Source organism: Heterocephalus glaber, unplaced genomic scaffold (assembly GCF_053883595.1).
Source record: "Heterocephalus glaber isolate CG9 unplaced genomic scaffold, H.glaber_assembly_v1.0 deba00000331, whole genome shotgun sequence".
In the NCBI taxonomy this organism is placed as follows: Eukaryota; Metazoa; Chordata; class Mammalia; order Rodentia; family Bathyergidae; genus Heterocephalus; species Heterocephalus glaber.
The window spans coordinates 49,440,774-49,454,124 of NW_028258142.1; the positions used below are offsets into that span (position 1 = coordinate 49,440,774).

The 13,351-nt window shown below is 36.9% G+C and overlaps 1 protein-coding gene across 6 annotated transcripts in view; it reads left to right on the forward strand.

Annotated features, from left to right (window-relative positions):
• Nucleotides 1-13,351, forward strand: part of LOC101697883 (uncharacterized) — a 55,401-nt gene that overhangs the window by 4,682 nt on the left and 37,368 nt on the right. For 5 of the 6 annotated variants that reach the window (XM_087193829.1, XM_087193826.1, XM_087193820.1 and 2 more), the window contains exons 2-3: nt 2,621-2,717; nt 12,183-12,250. In XM_087193829.1, the coding sequence (XP_087049955.1) occupies nt 2,621-2,717; nt 12,183-12,250 (165 nt within the window). Of the gene's footprint in view, nt 1-2,620; nt 2,718-3,388; nt 3,894-12,182; nt 12,251-13,351 lie in introns of those variants that run through there. The other variant, XR_205604.3, reaches the window with a different exon arrangement.

Here is a 13,351-nt window from a genome sequence, read left to right on the forward strand (position 1 = left end):
ATTCACCAATAACACAGAAATTTGGCTTATACATTTTGGTAAAGAGTCAAACATATTGCACAGTATATAATTTTCAGTTACTGAATCCATTCACCTATGTATTTGTTACCTGAGATATTGTTACAGTCACCATGAGAGCACTGGTAGTGAACCCATGGCTCTCTGTATGGAATTGTTGGGTGAATCCTCTAGGTTCCTTTACCATATTGTCTTTGGTCATGTAATTCACTGATCTCCTAATGGTCACAGTGAGGAAGGGGTAGAAAGGGGTTGGAGCAAATAATGAGTTAAAATTTTCTTTTTAGGCCCTTAATCAAGGCTTGGATTCACCTAGCTACACAAGCAGTACACTTGTTAGTACAAGACAGGCGAAAATTCCGTATTGTCAGCAAAATGTTGATGGTATCAAAATAAATATTAGTCATGTAATTTCAGCTTTTGAAGGTAGGGTTTTAGAAACTAAAGAAGCTTTCCTCCCTGGGTAGTGAGTGAGACAGGAGCAGCCCCGTGGGAATGGAAGACCAGCACCCCCCCCCCCCCCCCAGTCACTGGGTTACAGAGGTCGCTAGCAGCCTGCCTAAGTCTGCAGCATCTAAGGAAAGGGACAGTTTCTCGCTCTCCCTCAATATTCTGATGCAGCATGAAGCAAACACCTCTGTTTTGCATCCTGCAGTCTCAGACAGATCAAAGATTTTAAGAGGTGGAGTTGCTGGTCGGTTTCATGGCTCTGGGCTAATTATTCATCTGAGAATCAGACTAAGAAAGTTGCTAAGCTGGTTTGCTGGCTGCCTGCTGAAGATTTTTAAAGAAATATTGCCACATTGGAAGAGAGACTTTTATTTTACATAAAAATGATACCTAGAGAGGCAATGAGAAGACAAGTTGTACCATTACAAGATAAATTGGACTTCTTTTAATTTTCACCCTTAAAAACTATGCTTAAAAGTGAGCTGATGAGCATGATGTAACTGTGCATCAAACATTGATTTAAAAGGTAGATTAAAAAATTTTTTTTCCAGGCAGTGCTTTTAAACTATGAATGAATGGGAATAAATTGGAAATATGCCATAGATTACTGTAGGAAAATCATGATAAAATATTACTCAGTAAATGTGGTTTACAGCTCTACACACATATGTGCACACATACAAACAAAACGACCTTTCTTAATTAAAAAAATGAAAGATAATGCATACTTGATTCCTTATTATTCTTTCTTAAATGAAATCTGCTTAGACAAGTAAAAAAGATAAGAAAGAGATCCTTTTACAAATGTCTTTTCCAGTTAGTTTTCTGGTAACTTCAATTAGGCAGAGATTCTGTACTCCCACGTGTCTTTCCCAAATCTTAGTAGGAGAGATGTAAGTTAAAAAACTACAACTACCTGGATGTCATAGGTTACAGGCCTATAACCTCAGCATTTTGTGAAGCTGAGGCAGGAGGATGACAAATTTGAGCCCAGCCAGGGCAGTTTAGCAACTTAACCAGACCCTGTCTCAAAATAAAAACTAAAATAGGGCTGGGATGGATCTCAGTATGAAAGCCCTGGGTTCAAGCCCCAGTACACACACACACACACACACACACACACAACTAAATCATGGCCAGGAGCAATGATGCATGCCTGTAGTCCTAGCGCTACGGGGGCTAAAACAGAAGAATCACAGTATCCTGAGCCCAGGAGTTCAAGACCAGCCTGGGCAATATAGGAAGATCTCATTTCAAATAGTAATAATAAATGATTACAAATAAGTTAATGGTTTAACAAGATGTAAAGTCTCTTGATATTCTGGCAGGGTTGAATTAGATATTCCTTTGAGTCTGCACGGCTCCTATTTCTTTCATTATTTGTGTCCAGTAAAGGGTTCATTGAATGAATTGCTAACTACATCTATGATTATTTTCCTTTTTTAATGACACAGGTCTTGAGTTGGACTTAGTATGTGAATATTTTATGTGTTTTTAGTGATAACATACATTTGATGAAAATTTATTCTACCAAATTCAGTTATAAAACCTATGATAAGACATAGAGTGAGAAGTAGGAGGATTTGAGTGACCCACAAGGACTGCAGCACTTTCCATTAAAACATTACTGACCTTAGATTAGGTGTTAAGAAGGGCATCTAGTAGAAGAGAAAGAACACATTGAAGGGAAGCAAGAATGGTAAAGGCATTTTCTTATCAGTTGGACATGGTTTTGACATGCCATTGTGCAGCACATCTTTAATCAGCAAAGAGATTTTGAATGCATCTTTACTTTCTTTACACAGGGTCAAGGACAAGCATACACAGCCCCACCTCTATCATGCCAGTAACCCACTAGCTCATGGGATGTTATATAATGCCTAGGTCCTCCTGTGCACTTTGCTTATGAGAAAGCAGTTACAAATGGCTCTCCTTCTGCAGCAATTCCTGCAGAACAAATTACAGTACACAAACCAAGGCAGTGTACCCAGGACTCTGGGAGGCTGATGCAGGAGGGTTGCAGGTTTGAGCACAGCCTGGTCAGTGTAGCAACTTAGCAAGATCCTGTCTTACAATAATAAAAAATTTAAAAACAAAAACAAAAAGGGCCGGGTATGTAGCTCGGTGTGAATGTCCTGCATTTAATCCTCAGTACTGGAGAAACCAAAAACCCACCAACAACCAGCCTGGAAGGAGAACCTGCCTGAGTTCAGATAAGGCTCTACCACTTCCGAGTTGGCCGACTTCAAGTAAGTTACTCACTTGATGTAGCCAAGCCTCAGGTACTTCATCTGTGGTATGGAGTAATAATTTTATCAAATTCCCAAGATGGTTGTGAAGATTAAAGATGATAATCCCTGCAACATGCTTAGTATGTAGTAGACTCTCAGAAAATATTAGTGTTTTCCTCCCTCCCAGAAATGGTTTTTGAGGTTCCAACTGATCTTTAGTTCATATTGTAATTAATGTTCCAAGGTAAGAGTCTTTCTGTATTCCTACTTCTCTTAAAATATACAATTTAATTTGAAATGCATACAAATGCCTTTCACAAATTTGAATGTAAAATGAAGAAATAAGTTTGGAAGTAATTAGGCAATTGGCCAAATTGGAATCAATCTCCAACTTTCTATCCTTCTTGCATGTACATTGCTGATAATTTCCTTGCTTGCTCATGACTGTTCAGGAGCCAAGAGGGATTGGGACAGTTTTGTCCAGGGAGTCAGCATTTAATGTACCTCATTCTAGGTGGTTAATGATTGGGAAATTCTAATGGAGGGAAAATTATACTTCAGAGAATTAGTACCAGGGAGAGTGCAATTCAGCTCAATAAAGAGTACTATTAGCAAAACAAATATGGTTTTTGAATACATAGACAAAAAAATCTCCCTCATGTATTTATTCTTCTTCTAAAATATGCCAGAGACCCCTGGCCTGCGTCCCTCGTCATATATACACTCTTCATGTGAGAAGACTAGCAGGAAGAGGGAGACCTGGGGACCATCCCGACACTGGTGAAGATTTTGCAATCTCCAGTCAAATCCATAGACATCCTCAGTTCCTGCAAACATGATACTCCATCTGCTTGTCCCATTTAAATGTAGTCTTTATAGAACCTGAGTAATTGTTAAAATGTATTTTCATAAAATAATTTTGTCATCTGATGCCAAGCATGTTGTCTTAAGTGCATTGCTGCTTTGGAATTTAATGTTTTATCTATTTTTGTGGTCTCTCCTTAATTGTTATGTATGCTATTCATACATGTTTCATGGCTTAGGCACCCAAGCAACGATGATCTTTCTGCCATTTATGCCAACACACTATTTATACTACCTGAAGATTGCAAATCCAAGGCATTACTAGATGACACTGTATCACAGCATTACGGTAGAGTTTACTTCCCAAATAAAGCTTTTCTTGTGCGTCAATATTAAATTGGCTTATATTCTCTCATCACACATGGTGAAAATTGTGGAAGAAGGCAGACTAGGAGTTTCAAGACAGTGGGAGTGAAGAGTGTACATACTTGTGTCTGAATACCAGAAAAATCCTTAAGGATGGTATTTGGTTGAAATAATACCAATGTAGTTATTAAAAATAATACCAATGTAGTTCACTAAAAATAATACAACTGTTCTGAATTATACCATTATCAAATATTACTACTTTTTTTTTTCTTACAAAGTAAGGTAAATTAAATGTAAAAGTTATTTTTATTATTCATCGATCATAGAATATTCTTCTCAGAAAAAATTACCTATCTACATTCATCTCTTTGTTAACCCTCTTGATCAAAGTTTCCTTGCCAAAAACAGCTGAAGCGTTGAAAACTACAAAAATATTTGAGGATATAAATGAATGTGAAAGAAAGAAAAGACTGCTCATTTGAAATGATTACATGAATACTGAGGACCAAACAACAAATAACGAACTGCATTAGACATTAAAAATGACACAGTCACATCATGAGATTCTCTGATGTAATTACAAGAGGTGAAACAAGCTACAAGGTCATCAAACTCATTCCAGGGAAGGGCTATTTTTCTTATTTTAGTAACACTGACAACAATACATATTTTCAAGATAGTCTCAGAATTTTAATGGACAGAAGTACTTGAATGTTCAATATCAACAGAGTGTGATGTTGCAGTACCTACAGGTTCCTAATTTTTCTACAACACATGGAGAAGATTTTTGAAAATGGTGGAGGAAGATTTTTGAAAAGGAACAAATATTCTTGCTTTTTCCATAATCTAAACTTTTTCATAATTTGATCAATCTAGACTTTAAATAAATTGAGTTTACCTAACAAGTCTGCTCACAAACACCACTATATCGCCCAACAATGTAGGCTCTATGAAGAAACAGGGTGTATTTAAATTAAAAAATTTATTACAGTAAAAGACATATTCCCATTATTTCCCTTCAAAATACTCTACTTGCTTTGAACACACTCATCCTTTTGTTCTTACCACCTTCTGGAGCAGTTCTGGAAGTCCTTTTTCATGAGTGTCTTTAGTTGGGCTGTCATTGCTGCCTCAGTGTCCTGAATTGATTCAAAACATGGACCTTTCATGGTCATTTTGACTTTGGGGAAGAGCAAGAAATCCCATGGTGCCAAATCAAGTGAATAAGGTGGTTAAAGACACATGGTAAAGTTTTATGAGCCTGTCTTTTTCTTAGATGGCACTTGATGGCATTGTTTAATGTACTTTTGATCATACCTTGTAAAGACACTAATGAAAAGGGACTTCCAGAGTTGCTTCAGAAAGTGGCAAGAGCAAAGGGATAAGTGTGTTCCAAGTGAGTGGGAGTATTTTGAGGAGAACTGATGCAATATACCTTTTACTGTAAATTTTTTTTATTTAAACACATATCATATTTTATCAGTCCTTGTATGTCACTTTCATTTTATTATTGATCATGACTCATTTTATTAGAAATAGTTTTCATATCAAGCTGAGACTTTAGTACCCATTCACACTCTTCCTATATTTCTATTGAACACATATCTCTGTTCTCCTTAATAATCAGTCCTACCTTTTCAAAGTCATATCATTCTATTTCATTTACTTGTTAATCATTCCTATTTTTAAAATAAGTTTTTTGAAGTATATTTGGGCAGCAAATTTCATTTTGGACATTTTATTTTATTTTTATTTTTAAAAAATTTTATTTTATTGGTATAAGTTAAGTATACAATATAATGACATTCATCAATGGAAATTTGCACTTTTACATAATCTCTTGGTTCTTTTTTTAAAATTTTATTTTACTGGTACATTTTAGGTATACAATATAATGACATTCATCATTGGAAATTTACACCTTTACATAATTTCTCTTGGTTCTTATTTTTCCCCCTTCCCCTGCCCTCCCTTCAACCCCTCCACCCCTCCCCATTTACAAAGACTTTGTTCCCATTTTTTCATTTTCTCATATTAATTCCATTCCTTTTTTTCCTTTCTGCTACCCCTAGCACTTCCCCTTTCCCTTTGCCACTTTTCTTCCTATTTTACATTATTTATTATACCATTTAGACCTTATTTACACTTTCAGTTTCTCACACCAGAGAAACTATTCGGGATTTACATGTGTGTCCTGTTTATTTCACTTAAGAGCATTGCCTCAATGTGCATCCATTTAGCTATAAATGTCTCTAATTTCTCATTTTTTATGGCTGAGTAGTACTCCATTTTATTAAAAAACTACATTTTCTTTATTCAGTCTCCAGTTGATGGGCATTTGGGCTGCTTCCAAGTTTTAGTTATTACAAATTGTGCTGCTATGAACATGAGTACACATATATCACTGTGGTATGATTCTTTTAATTCTTTGGGAAAGATACCCAGCAGGGGAATAGCTGGGTCAAATGGGACTTCCAGTCCTAGTTCTTTGAGGTATCTCCATACTGATTTCCACAATGCTTGCACCAGTCTACGCACCCACCAGCAGTGGAGCAGTGTTCCTCTATCCCCACAGCCCCACCAGCATTTGTTATTGGTTGATTTTGTGATAGCAGCTGTTCTTTCTGGGGTGAGGTAGAGTCTCAGCCCTGTTTTCATTTGTATCTCTCAAATGACGAGTGATGTTGAATACTTTTTCATATGTTTATTTGCTATTTCTACTTCTTTGAGAAATGTCTATTCATTTCAGAAGTCCATTTTTGGATTGGGTCTTTAAATTTGAGAGGTCTGATTTCTTAAAGTTCTTTATAGTTTTGAGATAGTAGACCTTTGTCTGAGGAAGAGCAGGTGAAGATTTTTTTTTCCACATTGTGGGTTGTCTCTTCACACTGTTGGTGTTTTCTCTTGCTGTGCAGAAGCTTTTGAATAAGAAGAGATCCCACTTGTTGATTGTTTGTGCTAGTTCACAGGCAACTGAGATTTTGTTCATAAAATGTTTTCCTACACCAATATCTTCAAGGGTTCTACCTAACCTCTGTTCCAGCTGGTTCAGCTTTTCTATTTTAATATTTAGATCTTTAATCCATTTTGATTTTAGTTTAGTGCATGGCGAGAGATATAGGTCTAGTTTTAATCTTTGGCAAGTTGAAGCCCAATTTTACCAGCACCATTTATTAAAGAGGCTATCTTTCCTCCAGTGAGGGTGTTTGGCTCCTTTATTGAAGATGAGGTGGCTGAGTGTGTCTGGCGTTGTTTCTGCATCTTCTAATCTGTTCCACTGGTCCTCAGGTCTGTTTCTTTGCCAGTACCATGCAGTTTTTAGCACAGTAGCTTTGTAGTAGAGTTTCAAGTTGGGGGTTGTAATACCCCCTGCCATGTCTCTGTTAACTAGAATTGCTTTTGCTATTCTGGGTCTCTTCTTGTTCCAAATGAATTTTTGGATTGTTTTCTCAAGGTTCGTGAAGTATGCTGTTGGGATTTCAATTGGGATTGCATTGAATCTATATAGCGGTTTTGGAAGTATGGCCATTTTCACTATATTGATCCTTCCTACTCAGGAGCAGGGGATGTCTGTCCATTTTCTGATATCATCTTCAGTCTCTCTTTTCAGAGTGCCATAGTTTTCAGAGAAGAGGTCTTTGATTTCTTTCATTAGGATGATTCCTAGGTATTTCAGTTTTTTGGATGCTATTGTGAAAGGAATTATTTGCCCTGTTTCTCTCTCAGTGAGTCTGTCATTGGTGTAGAGGAAAGCTATTGATTTTTGTGTGTTGACCTTGTAACCAGCTACTTGACTGAATTTGGTTATTAAGTCTAGAAGACTTTTGGTGGAGTTCTTGGGGGTCTTCTATATAGAGTATCATGTTATCTGCAAATAATGACAATTTGACTTCTTCATTCCCTATCTTTATTCCTTTTATTTCTTTTTCTTGTCTAATTGCCATGGCTAATGTTTCCAAAACTATATTGAACAAGAGTGGTGATAGTGGACATCCTTGTCTTGTTCCTGATTTGAGTGTGAAGGATTTCAGTTTTTGACCATTTAGTATGATATTGGCTGTTGGTTTTTCACAGGTGGCTTTTATCAGATTGAGGTAGAAACCATCTATTCCAATTTTTTGTAGGGCTTTTATCATAACTGCATGTTGGATTTTGTCAAATGCTTTTTCTGCATCTATGGAGATAATCATATGGTTTTTGTCCTTGGCTCTCTTGATATAGTGTATTACATTAATTGATTTACATATGTTAAACCATCCCTGCATCCCTGGGATGAATCCCACTTGATCAGGGTGTATGATCTTAATGATCTTCTGCATTCTGTTTGCAAGTATCTTATTTAGGATTTTTGCATCTATGTTCATTAGTGAGATTGGCCTATAGTTCTCTTTTTCAGTTGGATCTTTCTCTGCTTTGCGGATCAAGGTGATGCTTGCTTCCAGGAATGAATTTGGGAGTATTGCTCCCATTTCAATTTCATTGAAGAGTTTAAACAGTAGTGGCAGCAGTTCCTCTCTAAATATCTTGTAATATTCAGCAGTGAAGCCATCAGGACCTAGGCTTTTCTTAGTTAGTAAGTTTTTAATTATGTTTTCAATTTCATTGATTTATATTGGGTTGTTTAGAATTTTTTGGTCTTCTTTGTTCAAGTTTGGCAATTCATACATTTCTAGGAATCTGTCCATTTCTTCTGTGTTTTCCATCTTATTGGTGTATAGGTTCTGGAAGTAGATATTGATGATCCTCTGGATTTCTGTTGGGTCTATTGTAATTTCACCCTTTTCACTCATAATTGCATGGATTTGGGGCTTTTCTTTCCTTTTTTTGATAAGGTTGGCTTAGGGTTTGTCAATTTTGTTTATTCTTTCGAAGAACCAACTCTTGGCTTCATTAATTTTTTTGTATCATTCTCTTAGTCTCCATTGAATTGATTTCTGCTCTGATCTTTATAATTTCCTCCCTTGTATGAGCTTTGGGTTTGTCCTGCTCTTCTTTTTCTAGAAGCTTGAGGTTCAGCATCAGGTTGTTTAATTGGGCTCGCTCTGTTTTCCTAATATGTGCATTCACTGCTATGAATTTCCCTCGTAAGACTGCTTTCATTGTGTCCCATATGTTGTATTGTCATTGTCATTTAATTGAAGGAACTGTCTGATTTCTTCTTTAACTTCCTCTGTGACCCATTGGTTATTCAGAAGTGTATTGCTCAATTTCCATGTGTTTATGTAATTTTTGTGGTTTCTTTTGCTATTAATCTCCAATTTCATCACACTATGGTCTGATAATATACAAGGGAATACTTTAATTCCTTTGCACTTACTTAAACACATTCTATGAGTATGTGGTCTATTTTGGAGAACGACCCATGTGCAGCTGAAAAGAATACGTATTCTGATTTTGTGGGTTGGAACATTCTGTAAACATCTGTTAAGTTCATTTGTTCAAGAGTTCAATTGAGTTCTAGTATTTCACTACTTACTTTTTGTCTTGTTGATCTATCTATTTGTGACAGTGGGTATTGAGGTCCCCCACTACTATTTATTAGTGCATATATGACTTTTCATGTCCTTTACTATTTGTTTTATATAGTTGGACACTTTAGTGTTTGGTGCATAGATATCTATGATTGTCATCTCTTCTGGTTGGATTGTTACCTTTACCAGGATGTAGTGTCCTTCTTTGTCTCTCTTAATCAGTGTTGGTTTGAAATCCACTTGATCTGCAAAGAGGATACCTACTCCTACTTTTTTGGGGGTTCCCATCACATGGAGTATTGTTTTCCACCCTTTAACTTTCAATCTATGAGTTTCTTTCTGAATTAAGTGTGTTTCTTGTATGCAGCATATTGTTGGATTTTGCTTCTTGACCTATTCTGCTAGTCCATTTCATTGATTGGTGAATTGAGACCATTAATATTGATAGGTGTAACTGATATGTATTGACTTATCATTGTCATGACTTTTTCTGTTTGTTGGATTCTCCTCTTTACATTTAATTTCTTGTCATGCCCAATGGATTCATTCTGATGTGCTTCCTGGGGTTATAATCCTCACTGTCTGTTCCTAGGGTATTATCTGAAATTTTTTGGAGTGCTGGTTTGATATTCATGAAGTTCCTAAGGTGCTCTTTGCCATGAAATTATCTTATTTCTCCATCAATTTTGAAAGATAGTTTTGCAGGGTACATCAATCTGGGTTGGAGCCTGTTTTCTTTTAGGGCTTGGAATACATCATTCCAAGCTCTTCTTGCATTGAGGGTTTGCATCGGGAAGTCTACCTTGATTCTGATGGGCTTTCTTTTGTATGTGATTTGTTTCTTTTCTCTCACTGCTTGTAGAACTTTGTTCTTCTATTGGGTTTCTGGAATCTTAACTGTTATATGCCTATGTGTAGATTTTTTTTGATCCAGGCTACTTGGAGTTCTACATGCCTCACTTACCTGTATGTCAAGTTCTTTTCCCCTGCTTGGGAAGTTTTCTGCCATTACTTTTGTGAATAGTTTTTATGTCACCTGTACTCTCTCCTGTTCTTCGTTGACTCCAATCAGTCTTATGTTATTCTTCTTTGCATCATCTAGCAGCTGCTGGATTGATTTCTCATGGTCCCTTATAATTTTGAAGCAATTTTTTCTTTTCTTTTTTTGTTAAATTCTTTTATTGGTACATTTTAGGTATACAACACAATTACATTTCTCATTGGGAATTGTACCTTTACATAATGCATCTTGGTTCTTATTTTTTCCACATTCCTAGCCCTCCCTTCACCCCCTCCACCTTTCCCTATTTACAAAGACTTTATTTCCATTTCTCATCATTTTTCCTTTCCCTTCTTTCCTTTGCAATTTTTTCTTTTCCTGGTCACTAATTGCAATTTTATCTTCTATATCTGAAATTCTGTCCTCACATTGGCTCATTCTGCAGTGTAAACTTTCAATGGGGTTTTTAATCTCCTCGAAATCTGTTTGTATCTATTTTTATGGATTCCATTTGTATCCTATGTTGGGATTCCATCATGTTCCTCAGCTCCTCTATTTTTTTTATCTGTGTCCTCTCTAGATTTATTAATCATGTCTTGGACTATGGGCACAATCTCTGCTGTTATGTGAGAAATTATTTCTGATTTCATTTTTTCCAGATCCTCTTTTGTTGCCAGTTCAGGGAGTCCAGGCTCATTGAATATCCGAGTGTTCCATCTCCTTTCCCTTTGGGGTTGCTGTAGGTGATCTGGAAGTCTGGTTTTGAGACTTGTTTATGTGTTTTCTCATTTCAATGTGTGTGTGGGTGTGTTGTTGGTGCCCACATGGCTCACCTCCCCTGGGCTGGGAGCAGTGGAACAGTGGCCTGGAGGCCCCTCCTGTGGGCTGGGAGTTGGGCTGGGGATTTATTTCAGTGGCACTGTGCCTGCCTTGCAAATACAAGGTCTTAGCTCACAGGTTTTAGAGGTTTCAGTCCATAATCAGCTGGCTAAGGCAGGGTGGCTTGGCATAGGGGCTTCGCAGAGAACAGTTTGTGGCAGCCGCAAAGTAGCCCATTTTGGACATTTTAAAACAACAGATACTTCATAAAGACAGAGGAAATGAGAATAATCCAAATGTGTCTATGAGTCAGAGAGTATTCATGATTTAAGGTAAAGTTGGGCCTCCCCATTAGCAGCTTCTACCTCTCGGGCCTGGAACCATTCTCGCCCAATATCAGGAGGTGATATCTACTAACGTTACATTTGCGTAGTTAAAACCCTAGAGTTACTTTCCAACTATGAATTCAAAATTTCCCCCATGTCCAAACAATACTTTCACATACACTTTTTTTAAAGTTTTTTTTTTTTTCAAATCAGCAAGAAGAACTCTTGTAGTTTGGGAAACACACCTTTTTCTTAAGTGTTCGATTTTGTTAGATGATTTTTAGTAGTCCTTGAAATAGACACAAATATTTGCTGTTCTAAGATATTGTATTCATGGAATATTTAGAATCAATCCTTATCACATAAAAAATAACCTTTACAAGTTTCGTTAATCATAATTGGAACACTAGAGTTACCAGCTTAAACCAGGAGAAATGTTTTTTACAATTTCAGGAAACAGTCCTCCAAATATATTACTTAGATGATTTAATGGTTAAACTTTTATCTGAAACTTTATTTTAAAAAATTTAAAGCATGAATAATATTTGGTTTTGCATAATAAGATGAAAAGACTGAAAAACCAAGAAAACATTAGTTTTAACACAAGTTTTCTTTCTATCTGTAGTAAGCTTATATTTGCAAATTATATTATATCATTTTGGCCAGAAGCAATTCATCTTCCTTTAAATTCCAGATGGAATTGGAGAGCAGTTGGAAACCAAGCTAGCTGGGAGTTGTCATGTTGGTGGTCCAACATATCAGGTCAGTCCCTGCCCTTCTGCTCACTTTTTCCTTCACTGCTGGGACTATTGCTCCAATTTGTGGTCTCAACTCTCCCTTTTGGCCCAAAGATTCACAAAGACATTCCCTATCATGCCTTGTTATCTTGCTATGGTATCATTCTTATGTTTTTATCTTTCTGCAGACATGACCTCAAAATACTCTGTCCCAGTGCAAGGTCAGCTACATGCAGAAGGAAAAAACTATACTCATATTTTCCATCTCTTCCAGCCCCAATATACCACCATGCACATTTGGTAGCATGATGCCAGACAGGGACCTCATTTTCAAGGATTTAGTGACCTCTTGCCATCTTTGCATGGATAAAACTTCAAATCACTTTGATCCTTCTTTCTCTTTTCTTCTGCTTTGCCAGGACTAACTGAACATTTACCTTGCTTGAATCCTCCTTTTTATTCCAGTTACTGGACCCCAATTCCCAATCTTCCTGATTCCCTCGCTATATTATAGGATACATACTACTACAGTCTTTTTAAATCCCATCCTTCCTGGAAAATACTGTCAAAATCTGCCCAGCATGTCACTGTCCTACTACATCCAGATTAAGCCACACCTGGGGCAGAGTGAGGCACACAAAAGAGTGGCAGTGCTTTCTCGTAATTGCAGCCTCAAGTCTATACTCATCTGATAGCAGAAAAATCTCTAGCCATTTTTGGGTAAAACCATTCAAATTCTACAGTTTCTCAGCCATTTCAAGTTCAAAACTTTATCACATTCGGACCAATTCCCTTCTTACCATGGTCATTTGTTCTCCTGGGTGTTGCATGGATTGAAGGAAGAATCTTGAGGTGCCCTGGTATCCCTGGGTTGGACTGTGTATTTTCAGCAGAGGTGTGCACATTGATTCCCATGGAGACAACACCACTTCTTGGATCCCCAGGCATGACTTCCCTCTGTAAGAACAGTACAGAACATCTTTACAGGAATGGCTGAAGGGTAGCCATGTGGTTGACAGATAGGCCTAGGGGACTCAAGTTATGGCAAAAATGTTATTTTCACTTAAGAGCATGTATTTATTTGAGGCAGCTTCAAGTTACTTTGCAAAGAGACTTTTATTTATGT